The sequence below is a fragment of the Terrapene carolina genome, unplaced genomic scaffold (genome assembly GCF_002925995.2).
Source record: "Terrapene carolina triunguis isolate 2854851 unplaced genomic scaffold, T_m_triunguis-2.0 Scaffold85, whole genome shotgun sequence".
NCBI lineage: Eukaryota > Metazoa > Chordata > Testudines > Emydidae > Terrapene > Terrapene triunguis.
The window spans coordinates 63498496-63516544 of NW_020664436.1; the positions used below are offsets into that span (position 1 = coordinate 63498496).

At 43.0% G+C, this 18049-nt stretch overlaps 1 protein-coding gene across 1 annotated transcript in view; it reads left to right on the top strand.

Annotated features, from left to right (window-relative positions):
- The window catches only part of ROS1 (ROS proto-oncogene 1, receptor tyrosine kinase), a 90794-nt gene that overhangs the window by 67900 nt on the left and 4845 nt on the right, over positions 1–18049 (top strand). The window contains exons 39-43 of the mRNA XM_029911077.1: positions 8297–8426; positions 9523–9620; positions 9751–9954; positions 10926–11060; positions 14121–14284. Coding sequence (XP_029766937.1) covers positions 8297–8426; positions 9523–9620; positions 9751–9954; positions 10926–11060; positions 14121–14284 — 731 coding nt within the window. The remainder of the gene's footprint in view (positions 1–8296; positions 8427–9522; positions 9621–9750; positions 9955–10925; positions 11061–14120; positions 14285–18049) is intronic.

Genomic DNA, 18049 nt, shown 5'->3' on the forward strand with positions numbered 1-18049 from the left:
ACCTAGAACTCCTGGTAAGATTGGGCATGCATCGATGATACCAGAAGCTTCTGCTGTTCCAAAACTGTCCTCTGAGTCGTGCAAAGATAGTAAGCAGTGCACTCCCTCTACACTGGCAGTGTCATACTGCACGCCTAAGCCTGCACCATTGGTCCTGAAACTAAAGACTCCAGCCAGTTCTCTTCCAGCTCAACTGAGATGCACCCTTCAAGATGTTCTGGCAACCTACCCGGATCCAGAGTCCCTGATCCTCATGTAACCAGTGTTAGTACAGGACATTTGTAACCCATGCACCTCCTGAGTGTGGTGTTCTGTCCCCTCTAGTTGCACCAAGACCACTTAGAGATTAATGAGTCTGCTCTACAGCCTTAGCTAAGGGCCAGTTGGCTTTTAGCTTATGCGGTAGAGGCTCATGCACTAATCTCCAGAGGCCCCAGGTTCGATCCTGCCTGCCGACAACCGGGGTCTGTGTCGGTGTTACACGTTGAAACACCATCCATTCCCCAACCCCACCTCCAACAGAGCTATGATATCAAGATGCTGTCTCTGTCCCACCTCCATCCATACCACCCTCACTCAGGTGACACCAATGGCCCCACCTCTTGAATCGGAGAATTCTACTCAGAGGAGGAACAAAAGATGGTAAACAAGTTACAATAAGGCTTCCCTATAAGAGTCTAGCCCTGACCGGCTTCATGGAGACCCTTCCCTGCCCAGGACCCATATTCACCCCCAAAGGAGTACTGGTACCAACATACGGTCCACCTCCCTACTCATACGACCCTATGTGGTCGCATTAGGGTGCATGGGATCCTTACCACCGGGCCCAGAATCATAATACTTCAGATACCAACCTCAACCTCCAGTGTTTAGAAAGAAAGCTCTGGCAGAATATCAAGAGACGCAGCTGGAGCAGCTGGTACAGCCAGAACACTCTATGGCTTCATCCTCATCCCCAGATGAGGTGGTATTGCCAGTCTTCCCCACTCTGCCTGACAATTACAGGCAATACCAAGAACTGCTTAGGAGGATAGCTGACACCCTTCAAATTCCATTGGAGGAAGTGCAGTACCTACAGGCAAAGCTTTTAGCCATCCTCCACTCTGCATCTCCTGCCAAGATGGCCTTATACATGAATGAAGCCATCTTGGACTTGGATAAGGCCATTTGGAAGACATTGGCCACCTGAGATATCAAGACTTCCAGTCAGGTCACTGAAAGTGATCATTTCTCATAGCTATCATTTCACCAGCCAATAGAGAGTTACTCAGTTTTCATTTATCCCATGAAAGTCCAATTCATTAAAGGCTTTGTTAGCATTTTCCCTGTGCTATCTTGCCCTCCCAGGGATCTGAATTTAGTACTAGCAGCATTTATGAGGCTGTCCTTTGACCCCTTGGCTTCATGCTTCTTCCTGTATTTAATGAAGATGGCCTAGATCCTATGTTTGTTCTTATGGTCCTGTCGGATTTCCATCTAAATCAAATGATTCTACCTGTATTTCACCAAAACCCCATCTGAGAGATGAAAGAAGATGACACTCGTTAGATGAAAGCCTTTCCCTGGCTTTCTACTTGGATTGGACAAAGCCATTTTGAGGAGCTGGAATGAAGGGCAAGGCCATATCGTCCCACAGATTCTTGAGGTGAATCTCTGGCTGCATCCTCCTCTGTTACCAGCTTGCAGAAATTACTTCTCCTCCATGTTGTATCAAAGGTTACTCACATAGGGCACAGGCTACCTCAGTAGTATCACTGCAAGGTGTCCCTCTTTCCAAAATCTGCAGGGCAACTACCTAGAGCTCTGTCCATACATTGACTCAGCACTATGCTCTGACTTATGCCTTGGCAGATGATGCATCCTTTGGTTCAGCAGTCCCACAGTCTGTGGTGCCAGGTACCTTCTCGCACCCTTCTCCAAAATAAACATGGTTTGGGAATCGCCCACAGTTAATACCAAACCAATGTTCCCTCTAATTTTTTCCGTCCATGTGCGGCATAAATTTTGTTATGTGCACCGAGGTATGTGCCTATGTGCGCCACCAGTAGAAACCAAAAACCTAGATAGAATATATAGTTTTAAAAAGTTACCATAGGGATAATTACTTCAGCCAGGACAGGTTAGGCATTTTAGAACTCACTACTCAAAGAATTAAATTTAAGTGTAAGAGAGAAATAAAAATGATGAAATGCATAGACCAGTCAAAAAACTAAAATAACACACTTTGAAAGAATAAAATTACAGAGAATATCTGTGCATTGCAGGAAGTACCAAGAAGTAACAACAACAATAATACAAGTATGTTTTGGGAGCTGAGGGTGAAAGACTCTGTGTGTGTGTGTGTGTGTGTGTGTGTGTGTGTGTGTGTGTGTGTGTGTGTACTGTCTGCTGGGGAAGTCTCTGAGCGACGCTATGCACTGTCTCTTTAAGGCACCCTCACTGACCGTGGGAAGGCTCATTCAGACCACAGCAGCTCTTCTGCTCCTGTGCCCTGCCCCCATCTCTGCGGAGATAGGGTACATGGGCAGGGGGGGAGGGGAGAGACAGAATGTGTGTGTGTGTGAGAAAGAGACGGAGACAGGGAGACCCTGAGCTGTCTTTTTAAGGCTCTCACTCACCGCTCATTCAGACCTCAGATCACAGCAGCTCTCCTGCTCCTGATCCCTGTCCCGCCTACCCTGCTCTGCGGAGATGGGGTACAGGGGCAGGGGGAGGGGGACACCCTGATATTAGTGCCTCCCCTTTCCCCCGCTCTGCACAGCCAGCAGGAAGGTCCCGGGAGCAGCTGGCCAGGGGCTCCAAGGCAGAGGGCAGGAGCAACGTGGCTGCAAAGCAGCGGGGGGAGGGGCACATGAACACATGCTGCCGCCTGCCAGATGTGCACAGCTCTGCTAATCAAGTGTGTGGCACTTGAATCTCTCCTGGGCGGCCGCCCGACCGCGCAGCTTAGGGGGAACACAGATAGGGACCAACACTAGAAGAAGCAAGGAAGGTTACGTACCTTATAACAACTGGATTTCTTTGAGATGTGTGGTACTTGTAGATATTCCTGACCTGCTCTCCTTCCCCTCTGATTTGGATCCTCATGTGATTCACAGTGGAGTAGGAACTGAAGGGGCAGACTGTTGGCACCACCATTTATGCCCTTGGTTTGTGGCATGAGGAGGCGTAGCATGCAGATGTGGACCAATGGAAAAAGGGGTAAACAGTGAGGTGGCAACATTTGCAGATGATACAAAACTACTCAAGATAGTTAAGGCCAAAGCAGACTGTGAAGAGTTACAAGGGATCTCACAAAACTGGGTGACTGGGCAACAAAATGGCAGATGAAATTCAATGTTGATCAATGCAAAGTAATGCACATTGGAAAACACAATCCCAACTATACATATAAAAGATGGGCCTAAATTAGCTGTTACCACTCAAGAAAGAGATCTCAGAGTCATGGTGGATAGTTCTCTGAGAATATCCTATCAAAAAAGCTAACAGGATGTTGGGAATCATTAGGAAAGGGATTAGACAGAAAATATCATATTGCCTCTCTATAAATCCATGGTACGCCCACATCTTGAATACTGTGTGCAGATGTGGTTGCCCCATCTCTAAAAAGATATATTGAAATTGGAAAAGGTACAGAAAAGGGCAACAAAAATGATTAGGGGTAAGGAACAGCTTCCATATGAGGAGAGATTAATAAGACTGGGACTTTTCAGCTTGGAAAAGAGATGACTAAGGGGGATATGATAGAGGTTTATAAAATCATGACTGGTGGGGAGAAAGTAAATAAGGAAGTGTTAGTTACTCCTTCTCATAACACAGGAACTAGGGGACAGCAAATGAAATTAATAGGCATCAGGTTTAAAACAAATAAAAGGAAGTGTTTCTTCATACAACACACAGTCAACCTGTGGAACTCTTTGCCAGAGAAGATTGTGTTTTTGAAGGGGTTCAAAAAAGAACTAGATAAATTCATTGAGGATAGGTCCATCAATGGCTATTAGCCAAGATGGGCAGGGATGGTGTCCCTAGCCTCTGTTTGCCAGAAGCTGGGAATGGGCGACAGGGGATGGATCACTTGATGATTGCCTGTTCTGTACATTCCCTCTGAAGAACCTGGCATTGGCCACTGTCAGAAGACGGGATACTGGGCTAGATGGACCTTTGGTCTGACCCAGTATGGCTGTTCTTATGTTCTTGTATAACTGACACTGCGATTGACGAATTTCTGGTCCTGGGCTCACATAGCGGATGCGCACCCCACAGCAAATACCCACAGGAAGAACACATCTCGAAGAACTCCACTTACTATAAGATAAGAAACCTTCCCTTTGCAACCTTAAGGTCCAGTTACATTGTGCTATAGAACAGTGGTTCTCAAAGCCAGTCCGCCGCTTGTTCAGGGAAAGCCCCTGGCGGGCTGGGCCAGTTTGTTTATCTGCCGCGTCCGCAGGTTCGGCCGATCGCAGCTCCCACTGGCCGCGGTTCGTCGCTCCAGGCCAATGGGGGCGGCAGGAAGCGGCGCGGGCCAAGGGATGTGCTGGCCGCCCTTCCCGCAGCCCCCATTGGTCTGGAGCGGCAAACCGCGGACAGTGGGAGCTGCAATCGGCCGAACCTGTGGATGCAGCAGGTAAACAAAGCAGCCTTTCCCTGAACAAGCGGTGGACCGTCTTTGAGAACCACTGCATAGAATAAATTCTCCAAGAAGTTTGACAACCCTTCACTTTCTGGAGGACTTTAGTAAGGTTTGTTACCTTAGTTTTGTACATCATTACTGTTCCTAATAAGAGTTTATCTTAAAACCAGTCTGCTTGTCAGTAAGATACTACAAACATATCTTTTTGTAGGTAAGATGTATATGGTGTATACATTATCTGTAGACAAAATATCTTATGCATCCCTACTTGCTGCATTATTTCTTACAGATAAATAATGTAAACACAAAATTCCTGGAAATAGAGACCCCTGAAAATTAGTACAATTAAATTTACACACATGAACACACACAATGGGACTTAGAGATAGGTAGAATATGAAACAAAATTTAAAAATTCATTGCTCCCATTAACCTTCACTCAACCAGGAACTTTTTTGTGTGTTTCATTTGCTACTGAATTTTCATGTGAGGCACTTACCAAAAGGGAGATATTTTCATTAGCTGTCGAGAAGGTCTAATGATAGATGCTTGATATTTATCTGTTAGATCTCATAAATTATGGAAGCCGAGGACTGACTGGGCAACATAATTGCAGCTGTTTAAAAAATCCTGATGTGCTTTTTATCTAAATATAACCTTTCTGTTGCTTGTCTGTCTAAATGAATATTGCAGTGCAGACTGTAATGCTATGCACACTGTTGTGTTTAAAGAAGGAGTATACATGGCTTCTGTTACTATTATTATGCACCAGTGATAAAATACTTGGGTTACATTCTGTTTTCAAACAACCATTTGATATTGGATATTGGTAACTGAGTCTCTTGTGTTCAAAAATATATTGCAAAATCTCGGGAGATAAAGAATGACAGGTCTGTGGAGAAACTGTTGAAGACTTGTAAGGGAAGTACCAGGTGCTCCTACTCTTACTATTGTTCTTGAGAGCCGGAGTTTATGTATGATTGAGAGGTATTTGCCAGGCGGGGGAAGGGAACTGTCAACTTAAAAATCACACTTCTCACTGAAAAGTTTTTACCTACTATTGTTACAAGCAACACCTAAGATTCCTGGAATTGAAAGAGGTTAGAGGAGAAAAGTTTCTCAGTTTTATTTGTTTGTTTACATTTGACAGCACTTTGACTAAAGTCAGTTTCAGTCTATCCCCTGTATAGTTTCCCAGATTGTTTGGAATCTTTCACGCAGCATTGGGAAACCATTTTAAATCACAAGAAATTGTGATTGTAAAAACGTAGAAACGGACAGAATCTGGAACTGCTTTTAATTCCTTCTTTGAAATGTACTAGATTTTAGAGTGATAATGTCTCTATAATATCCCTATTTGTTTGGACACATAAAAGTCTGTTTATGGGGTTTATGCATGCAAACAGATGCGATTGCAAGTATTCTTCATACAGTTTTAGATTTCCCTTGAAAATGTACTATAGGAAGCAATACTGCATAAGCAAGTGGTTGGGCTGGGTAACTTAATAGGTCTTTTACATCTCTAACTCTCCCGAATCTATGGTCATTTGCCCCTAAAGACTATACAATGGCAACCATCTGTCTCAAAAAACGATGGTGTAAGTGCCAAAGAAGTCCAGTTACTGTGTGTCATTCGGCAGCATCACAAGTGGCTAAAAAGTCCAATTCTTGAGTGACAGTCCTTGCCACAGATAACGCAGGTGTAAGGTACAGGGCCAGAGGATGAAACCAACTCATTACTAGTGCTTGAGAACTGCTGCACTTTGCTATTCACTCTCTTCACTTTCCTCTCTTACAACCACCCCTCATCAGCTCTTTGACTCTGTGGTAAAGTGCAGGCCCCTAGAGCAGCCTGTTGCTAGCTGCATCTTTCCCAGCTTATGGTCTCAATGTTGAAAGTTTTCAGGTCCATCTTGCAAATGTCTTTGTAACTGACCTAGGTCAACCCAGTGGCCTCAGGGTATCTGCAAGTTCTCCATGTAGGAAATCCTTTGGACTATGTTCATCTTCCATCGGGTGCAGATGACCAAGCCAACGGAGACATCTGTGTTTGAGAAGAGTGATTAGACTTGGCAATGTTGCTTTCTCAAGTGTCAGGAACTTTGGTTTCCCACTTGATATTTAGAATACGGCAAAGACAGCAGGTGTGTGGAAGATGTTTAGCCTTCTTTCATGTCTGTGGTAGGTGATCCAGGCCTCACCACCCAACAGCAATGTGCTCAAAATGCATGTCTGCTAGATGTGTATCTTGGTGTTCAGTGTTAGTTTCCTCTCACGTGCCCTTAGTTAGTTGGCTGAATATGCAAGAATTAAGCTTGTCATCTAGCAATAAGTTCTCCAGTACAGATGATCCTAGATAGCAGAACTTGTGCACAATATTTAGCATGGTGTTAGCTATTGAAACATCTGGTGCAGCCAACACACCTTGTGCCATAATCAGAGTCTTCTTTAGACTGTTGGTTAGTCCAAATTCATGACAAGCTAGTGTAACCCACACACCTCCTCGGTGTGGTGTTCTGTCCCATCTAGTGGCACCGAGACCACTTTAAGAGAGAGAGTTAAATGATTCTGCTCTACAACCTTAGCTAAGAGCCAGTTGGCTTTTAGCTCATGTGGATGAGGCTCATGCACTAAGCTCCAGAGGCCACAGGTTTGATCCCTCCCGCCAATGACTGGGGTATGTTGGTGGTACAAGTGTGGGCTCATCTGGGATTTCAACTGGGAAGTCTCTGAAGCTCGGGACATGCTTCCTCAGCTAGGGGAAGTATGTAACCCACACACCTCCAGGTTGTGGTGTTCTGTCCCATCTAGTGGCACCGAGACCATTTAAAGAGAGAGAGATAAAAATGATTCTGCTCTACAGCCTTAGCTAACAGCCAGTTGGCTTTTAGCTCATGCAATAGAGGCTCATGCACTAAGCTCCAAAGGCCCCAGGTTCGATCCTGCCCACTGACGACCAGGGTCTGTTGGCATTACACTAGCACAAAGCTATAGCAAAGCTGCTGATGCTCCTCTTCACTAAGATGATATGTTGCCCACAGACTGGCTCATGGAATGGATTTCTCTGGGTGAGTCATTCTACTCTAATAATAGTAATTGTAAAATGTCCTCTTTTTTTCTCATTTAATTTTATGTTGCGAAAAACACTATAAATATAATAAATCTCCAGAATATCAAGGGCAGATTGCAGTTCATATTAACTTCAACCAAGAGGAGACAATCACATGGGTATTCTTCTTCTGCACACTTCCTTTTTTCTAGGAACACTAGTGTGACTGGATAGCAAGTGTGAAAAATCGGGACAGGACATTGGGGGATAATAGGCGCCTCTATAAGACAAAGCCCTGAATATCAGGACTGTCCCTATAAAATCAGGACATCTGGTCACCCTAAAACACTCTGAAGAGTCCATGCCTAACCACCCTACCCCCATAGAATAACATAAAGCTATATTTTTGGTATATATACTTGAGCTCTCTTTAAGGTGGAGGAGATACAGAACTTTGCAAGTGTCAAAAGCCTGCAATTGATACAGACAGGATTTTAGAGATGAAACAGCTTAGTACAGTACTGGTAGCAGGAAATGGGTGCAAGTCCAGTTAACTAGTAAAGTCCATGATTTTTCTTGGATTTTTCCTCCGACATATGTTTTCTTTTCTTCAGCAAATTTGATCACCCCCACATCCTGAAGTTACTTGGAGTTTGCCTGTTGAATGAACCCCAGTACATTATCCTGGAACTGATGGAAGGAGGAGATCTACTCAGCTATTTACGAGGAGCAAGAGGGCAAAAGGTAGGCAGCAGACTCCAAAAGGTATGTTTTATTTTTAGCTGCTGGTGGCATTCCTGAAGGATCCCACCATTTTCCTCTTTTCCCCTCTGTGAAAGGCCCTGTGTCTGTCCACCCTTTTTCTCCATCTGAGGGTCTCTGGACTGGCTTCTTCATAGCAGCCCAAGAACTCAACACTGAGCTCATAACCAACTTCAGATCTCTTGTGTGGCAGTAGCTTGATCTGCCAATAGGCCTAGGACTATATTTTCAAAAAATATTTTTAGTTCTAAAATGCCCATCGAGTTTACCTAGTAAAATCATGTACCCCAAATAGGCATAAATAAGGCTGATAATATAATATTTTCTCTTTTTATGATTTGTATTGCAGAAGCATCTATAATGGGACAGGCAGTTCTCAAACATATAGGAAGACACTGTCCCTGTCTCAAAGAGTTTATAGGCTAGGAGATCAACCAACTAATGAAGGGTTGGGGAGAAGGGATAAATCTTGGGTGATTCATATTTAACATGTGGAATAATAACGTGGATTATAAAGTCACTAGCAAGGATGACTTAAAGCCAGGATTTTATGGCATTGTAGCAACAACCTAATTCACCGCCATTCCTATGCCTAGTGTAGATCCAGTATACTGATCTTAGCGATTGATCCATACTACAGAAAGTTTGCTTGTCTCCGGCCTGATGAGAGTGTTTAGTGATTAGCTGTTGGACAATTAGCCTGTCCTCAATAATGCCTTAAAGGTGGGGGATAATTTCCAGGGGCCCAATTCTCCGACCACAGGGTACATATATCTCCCATTGACGTCAGTAAGTATTACGTTTACTCTGAAGTCGGCATATAGGGTTTGCTTTGCTATCTCTCACTGATATTACTTAGATAAAAGAGAAGCCCCTTGTTCTTGAATCATGAATACCCAGAGTTGTTTGTCCTGGTAATATACAGAGATTTTGCACCTACCTGCTTTTTGCACTTTTGAAAATCTCTGGTAATCTCAAAAGGAGAAAAGCAATACATTTTGTCATAACAAGAGGTCCTTTTTATTCTGCCTTTGTAACGATGGAAGACATTACTAATCACTGCCTCTCTTTCTTTTAGTTCCGAGGTCCTTTGCTAAAAGTGGCCGACCTTCTGGCTATCTGTCTGGATATTTGCAAAGGTTGTGTCTATTTAGAAAAAATGCACTTCATTCATAGGTACAGGATTAATTTCCTTGTAGTTCTTACATGTTGTTACCTACAGTTGTAAGAACAAATAAACTAAACTGAAAATGATTGCCTGGCAAAAACTATTACAATTCCATCATTGTTTATGTTTGTACATTAGGGACCTGGCAGCTCGTAATTGCCTTGTGTCAGTGAAGGAATACACCAGCCTCTCCCGAATAGTGAAGATTGGGGATTTTGGACTTGCCAGAGATATCTATAAAAACGATTATTACAGGAAAAGAGGAGAAGGGCTGCTCCCTGTGAGATGGATGGCACCTGAAAGTCTTATTGATGGTGTGTTTACTAACCGATCTGATGTATGGTAAGTTCTTGGGGGTACAAAGAGGTGGGAAAAATAATAAATACTAAAGCAGGGAAAAATCAGTTTGCAGTAGCAATGGCATGTTATTAGAGTGCCATCTCTGGTCATTTTTATACTGAGGGAAATAATGTCTGCTTGATTGATATTTTCCTAAGTTGATAAAAGGTCTCACCTTCTGACAAATACCTGCATGTATATATTTCTTTATTTAAAGCCATGGAGTCTCACTTCAGTCCAGCTGGAAGTAACTAGGATCACATGACCAAAACAAATTTATATGGATGTCCACAAAGTGTCTAGTTTGCTTTTTTGGTCAGTGAACTGACTGCTGACATCACATTCTTCCCACTCCACTTTCCATTAGACCAAATGGCACATCCTCCACAGAGGCAAACATTTTCTCCTTAGCACTATTTCCCCGAGCTCCCCACTGACCTGAAGTTTTTAGTATACTTCATTAGACCTTTGTCCTAGTCTGGATCCTAGCATCAGCACAGTTAGAATTTTCAACAGTACTTCACTGCAGCCATTTCATTTTCACTCTTTTTGTTTACATAATGGAAATATAGAGTGCGTCAAGTCCAGGCCCCAGCTTGCAGGTGCTGACTGCCTCCAAAGTGATATTAAGCAAGTGCAACTCCCATTGAATCACTAGAGGCTGCTTAAATAAATATGATACAATTGTATGTTACATGGTGTCAGTGGAGGTTGAGGGTGCTCAGTTTCTTACAGGATTGATCCCAATGTGCGTGAAGGCTAGGTGGCATAATAGGTTAGTTCCCCTAGTTTTTTCCAGGAGCTCTAGAGACCCGATTAAGAATGTATGAACTGGTTCATATGAATTTAAAACCCCTTAGCTCTGTTTTTTCTTATTTGGAGGTTAGAGAAAATTAGGTTAAATAACAGTAGATATAATTGTCTATTTTTGACATCCATTAAGCTCATTAAAATTCTCCCTTTGCCTTCCTCAGGGCTTTTGGAGTCTTGGTTTGGGAAACTTTAACCCTGGGTCATCAGCCGTATCCAGGTTACTCCAATCTTGATGTATTACATCATGTACAATCTGGAGGGAGGCTGGAGTTGCCAAACAATTGTCCTGATGATCTGTAAGTTAATTTTGTTTGAATAGTATCATGAACATGAATGAGACACTGAGGGCCACATGTCCACCTGCCCATCATTTTACATGGGGCCTTTTGCACATGCAGTAGCTTTCCCCTGCAGCGTTCAGTGTGTTCTCTTTTTGGCAGACAAAATAATCTGCGTTTGCATGCCCCAGCTGGCTAGCTACTCATCCAATGGCCCACTTTGTGAGTGTAGAACTTTGGTTGTGGCTGAAAATTCAGCCCTAAAATTAAATGGTGTGTATTTGTTATTGTACATGCAGGAACCAAGATATAATTTGGACATTCAGCATTGGGAACAAATCTTGTAGCAAGAGATATATCTAATCAAATTCAGTGGTGATTTCAGAGAGTTCATCTTCTGTCCCTTAAATTTAACCACTTGAGTGCAGAAGTTGGGTTTTCTCAGTCTGTGCATTCTATTGCCACTAACAGAATGTGTCACATCTTAAACATAAGATGTATGGCTTGATAATGGCCTATGCAGTCTTTCACTTACATGGGTCACAGGTTTCACTGCAGCCAGTTCAGTAGTCACTAGAAGTCATGATGGCTTTAAGAAATTTAGTCTCAGTCTAGTTCCTAGTGTACAGGTGCCTATGTAACCATCATGGTTAGCACCCTTGTTGGCAATTTCAGAAAACTGGCCATAGATAGAATGTGTATGAAGACCAGGCACCCCCTCACCCTAGAAGTGCTCTCTACAGAGAAAGGTTGAGGCAAAGTGGGAAGAGAGAAGTTTATTCTTCTTCTGATTGTTCTGTACTTATCTGTGGATAAAAATAGCACCTTTCCGGGCTATCTTAAGCACTAAATTCAAATGCAATTTTTAAAAAAGACTGATGTGCAGAGTGGCTCAATACACCTGTCGCTTGGGGGAGATGGAGCAAATCCATTTCACCCTTTAAACTCTCTGAGGAGGACTTATATTCGAAGTTGCTATATCATCTAAGTAGTCACAGCAGGGCATTTGGCATTCATTTGGCAAAAAATGGAAGGAGAGACCAGTTGACATACAAGATCCCTGCTGTTGTAAAAGTCCCACAAACATCTGCTTTATAAAAGTGGCTTGGGAAGAATTGGTGAGCCCTGCCCTCTACGGCGGGGATGGGGGTGGGTGGGTTAGTGAGTAGCAACATGAGTTTCATTGCTGAAGAGTATTTAACAAACACATGGCATGACATTTATTTCTAGTAGGAAGCTATTCAAGGCTCTATGTTGCCTTGATAAAGCTTAAGTAGGCCTTCAAAAGGAACAAGGAAAATCTATTTTAGCTGAAGTAACCCTCTAAGGCTTCAGTCCTGCAATTTACAATGTGCAGGTGGACCCCTGCAGAGATCCATACTTCAGGGGGACTGCACGGAGGTGGTGGGGGTCGTTCACGTGTTGTAACTTGTAGGATCAGGGCCTAAGATCAATAACCTGGTCTTTAAAAGCTAGGAGTCTGAATTAGCTCTTTGAGTCTTGTACCTTCGTTTATCTCAGTGGCCAACCACTCAGCACCTGCATGCCGATTCTGTCAGTAAAGTAAATCGCTTGTTGCTGCTTTGCTCAGTTATTAATGGAATGCCTACATTCTTGGCATTCCTGCTTCCCTCTACATGGTTTTGAACCTGCATTGGACATCAGCAGTCATTAATCGTCTCCTCTGCACTTCAGCTCGCTCACTGTCATTTTACAAAACAAACCGTCACCGATAGGAAGAGGGTTCAAAGGCCAAACAACTTCAATTAAGAAGTGTTTAGGAATTTGTGGTAGGCTTTCACTGCAGGGACAAGTAGAACTCACATGAAGCCTTACGACATAAAAGGCCTTAAACGGGCAGGGACTGTGTGGGTAGGGAGGAGGATGTGAATGTCCTCCCTCCCTCCCCCCGCCCATTTGTTTATCAAAATGTTAATCCAGGAAGATAATAATCCACTTTCCCTGTAGGAGTGGAGTGAGTAAATTCTAGTAGTGAGTTGGGACAGGGACTCTGTGATCTACAAGCATTTACACTTAAGTAAATATTGACTTTATCGATACTCAAAGCCCTGATATAGCAATTGGTGGCCATCAGTTGGCATAGCTACACTGGTGTGAACCCCTAAGTGTAGACAAAGGCAAACCAAGGTTTGAACAATTGAGCTAAATCAATGCAAACCTTAAAAGGCCCTTGTCTACATGTAGGAATCTGTACCAGCACAGCTACCCCAATAGCTGAATTATGGCTGTCCCTGAATGTACATGAGGCCATAATAGTTTCCGCACATAACCCCTCACTACCCATGGAAGTCCTGCTGCTGAGTTTGGTGAAGAAACATTTTTGATTATGTGTGTAACTAAGCAGTTGTACTTGTAACACTGGCCAATATTGAGAGTTCCTTCCCAGTAAAAGGCTTGATTAAATAAAAAAACAGAGATATTAACTATCTTAAGTAATTTTGTATCGTCTGCAAATTTTGCCACCTCACTGTTTACCCCCGTTTCCAGAACATTTATGAATATGTTGAACAGCACTGGTCCCAGTACAGATCTTTGGTGGGGACCCCACTATGTACCTCTCTTCATTGTGAAAACTGGTAATTTATTCCTACCCTTTGTTTCCTATCTTTTAACCAGTTACTGATCCATGAGAGGACCTTCCCTCTTATCCCATGACTCCTTACTTTTGCTTATAAGCCTTTGGTGAGGGACTTTGTCAAAGGCTTTCTGAAAGTCCAAGTACACTATATCCATTGGACCACCCTTGTTCACATGCTTGTTGACACCCTTAGAAAATTCTAATAGATTAGTGAGGCGTGATTTCCCTTTACAAAAGCCGTGTTGACTCTTCCCCAGCCTATTGTGTTCATCTATGTGTTCATTAATGAAACATTCTAGTGTAAGTCACCATAGACTCATTAAAGTCAATGGAGATATGCGAGTTTACCTCAGCTGAAGTTCTGGCCCTCAAAGTTGTTGATGGTGAGGATTTAATGATCCACTAACATAGCTTTGTTATAATGGTGGTTATAATTACATTAGAATTAATTCTTTTATTATATCATTTATTTTTTCTAGATGGGATTTAATGACAAAATGCTGGGCCCAAGAACCTCACAATAGGCCTACGTTCTGTTATATTCAGGACCAACTGCAAGAACTGAGAAACTCTCCTATGTGCTGCACTTCCCAGCTTGAGGACAGAATGCTTTCTACTGGAGTCCTCAACCACGCCTTTGAAGGTGAGTTTGAGACAATGCCTTGAGTCCCACTTGTTTTCCCCTGTTGACAAAGTACAGGATAATTTAAAATAGACAACATTGTAGTTCAGTTTTTCCTTCTGCTGTTCTTTCATTATCATGCCTTGGTTCCATATTATTTACAACTTAGCTTTTAGCTAGTAGCTTATCACTGTCTCTATAACTGGCATTCTGTATAGGATTGTACAAAGCAGAATATGTAAATGCTCATGTAGCTGTAAAATGTTGCAGGTGTTTTAGACGTGAAAAATATTTTGTTTAAATGGGCCAAATTGCAATCTCACATTGGTACAAATTTGGGGTAACTCCCTTGGCATTAAGGGAGTTACTCCAGATTTCATCTAGTGTAAATTAGATCAGGTTCTGGCCCAACAAGTTTGTCAGCCAGAAAATGCTATCTCCAGTGTCCAAGGTTATGAGCAGTGGGAGAGCAGTGTGTTCTTAGTGGTCTGAGAAAAAGACAAGGATTCAGGAATTCACTGTAATACAAGCTCAGACAGACAGACACTGATACCCTTAGTGACTTCTTTACCTCAAATTCCCCAGTTACACTTATCTCCCTCACAGTGGGCTTGTGGACATTCATTGGATGACGTTTGTAAATTGCAGAGGAGATCACCAAAAGAAAGGGTGAGGTATTCGTATCATTGAGATCGTTACCATAGTCATAATGCATACGCACAAGGGGGACGAATTAAGGTTGCAGAGAGGAAATGGCTCATCCATTTTGGCTGAAATTTTCCACAACAATTCAGCCTGAGGCAGACACCCAGCATGGAAAATTTCAGCCTAAACAGTTGAAGTTTGGCAAAATGATGTGCAGCTGAAAAACGGTCTTATTGGGAGAAGTGCCGGGCAATCTTAATAATAGGTGGTGCTTCCAGTCTTGGTTATAATATATGTTGAAATCAGTGGGAACTTCTCAGCACCTTTGTGAAGGATGCCACTAACATTTTAAGCCAGTTTACACTATCTTTTGGGGGGAAATCTTCCACTACTGTGCTACCAGCATTGCAGCTCCATTGGTGGGTAGCAATGGTGGAAGTACAAGTGTAAGCAGGGCACTGGTGACAGCAAGCAGCTTTACTGGGTCATCTTTGCCTGTTCTGAGTAGGGTTAGATGCCCTGATGGTAAAAATGTCAGTGCCCTGTGTACACAAGTGCGTCCTCTCTTGCTACCTGCTGGTGGAGCTGCACCAGTGTTAGTACACTGGGGGAGATCCTAGAAAATCTAGTGTGCCTTAGTTAGACCATCTATAAAATGGCGATACTAACTCTTACCTACATCCTACGGTGTTGGGAGAATCAGTTAGGTAAGAATTCTAGAGCATTTGGAAGATGTAAACTCCAAGTAAGGCCAGGTATTACTATTATTATTAGGCCTATCACTTCACTTTCCTCGGCATGCGACTCTTTCTCTTGGAACCAAATCTCTTGGTGACAGTGAGCATTTCTTGGGTGGAGGTTTGTAACAGGAGTTTCATTACACACAAAGGCCAACGGTCATGAAACATTTTTGGAAAACTGGTCTTGGATAATTCATCATGGAACAGACCTTTGGATGATTTGGTTTGGCCTTGGTCTTACCAGCGCTAACATAAATGTGCTTCATTGAGTCACAGTTAAAATGATAGCATGTGTAAACTCAGGATTATTCTTATTAAAAATCACTTAGCTTTTGACATTCAGAGACTGAGACACTTTCCCTGCCCAAAACAATTTACAACAGAGTAATTAAGGGTGCTCATTTTAGTTTGGGAGCCTGAATTGAATTGCCACTTCTTGCTTAAATCAGCCCCACATATGGAGGCAATATTTGGGTTAATTCTATTTCAGGGGATTTACGCTGCAGACAGATAACTGTTTGAACTGATCTTGGGCACAGAGATCCATGGAAAATCAGGAGACCTACCTGCACATTGCACTGACAGGAGAACTTCTCCCTGAAGTTGTAATGACGCTACATCAACCCTACAGCCGGGGCTGTGGAGGGAAGCTCATGTGGATGTACCCATACTAGATGCACAAACAAATATGTATCCAGAGGTGTCAGGAGGGCTTGTGTTGCCCATGCTGAAGCCTGGGCTGTGACATCCTCACATCTATTTTTAGTGAGCTAACTAAAGTACAGCTAGTGCAGGTCTATCTACACAACCTGCCATTCCCAGCCCTGACTGCAATGCACATATACCCTAAGGACATTGAGGACATTAGGCATGCAGGTACCACAGTGAAGGGCACAGTGTAGGATCTAAAGAGAAGCCTGCTGTTGGGGAAGGAGATAGATGAGTCCTACTTTATAAACCCTGACTCTTAGGAGAAATAAGAATGTATGTAATAGAGAAGTGTGAATGACATAAAGACCCCAGCAAATGTCTAGCCTCTTAAAATACAGCTATACAGAAGGATGATATCTAAAAGACACATTCAGGAGACCAGGTTCTATGCCAAAGTTCCCCAATCTGCAGGGCAGGAAATTAATCAGGGGAGGGGGAGAAAGGAGAGCTCAAAGAAGAGGAACAGTGAGGAAGAGGATAGCTGTTGGGCGCCTGACCTATCTCCCAGTCCAACTGTATAGATGTCCCCACACCTGCAGAAAAAGCAGCTTGCGGCTCCTGGAAAGCTATCCACTTTACCCGCCTGCCTCCCTGGTGACCTCTACTAATGCCAGCTATCGTACACACAACCTGTCCTTTTTTACATGTCACACAGCATCCTATTGGTGACAGCAAAATATTGATGTGAGCGTGGCAGTGATGCTCCAAGAACCATGATCCAAGACCATGGGTTGTTCTTCAGAGGGGAACGTGAATCTGACTTTGTAGAATATCCAACTCTAGAGCAAGCATGACACTGTGAACATTATAAAGGTACAGAAGAGAGAACCTCTTTCTGCTCCATTACTCTGAGATTCAGCCTTTAGTCTGTAGCCTTTCACCGGTCATCCACAACCAAAGTCTTTGTGTTCTTCCCAACAACTACTGCGAGTGCACTGCACTGTGGCAGTTTAGAGAATTTAACCAATGTGAGTTTATAGCTTCCCTCCCACAGTTGTTATTTCTATGGCATTTATCACTGTAGTTTCTGAGTGCCCACAAACAATGAATTTATCCTCACAACACCCTTGTGAGACAGGGAAGCACGGTTATCCCATTGTACTGAGGAACTGAGGCACAAAGTAATTAAGTGAATTGCCCCAGGTCACGTGGATGCAAGCATGGAGTTTATGCCTGCAAGTGCAATTGCAGGTTTGCCAATGTCTCAGTCTGCTGGATTGGATACTTAGCAAAGCTGAGTGAGCTGATCAGCTCCCTGCCTTTTAGACCTAGCAGGACTAGTTGGTTATTTATTTATTTAGGACATTTTAACAAGCTTACAAATCCTTGCTAGAAACAAAACAATCATTACAAAAGTTGGCTTTTGCTTATAGAGACACTGCAATGGAATATTGTCAGTAGATCTATTTTCCGGGGCTTTACCATATTACAGAATGAGCATCATTACAACCCATAGGTCTTTTCTAGTGATTTTATTAAATGGAGTGAAATCTCTGTGTACACATTGAACAGACCAGGCATGTCTACCAAACGTTAATGTTCAAAAATATTGGACAGATGTGCTGGGCTTTTTTTTGCAGGTGAATGTACTTTGAGTATTGAATAGAAGGTAATCAAATATCTAAGTATCTGTCTGTCCTCTGGGCAGCACTAGTTTTGATCAGTGCTCTACTCAGTGCCCACTTCTTGC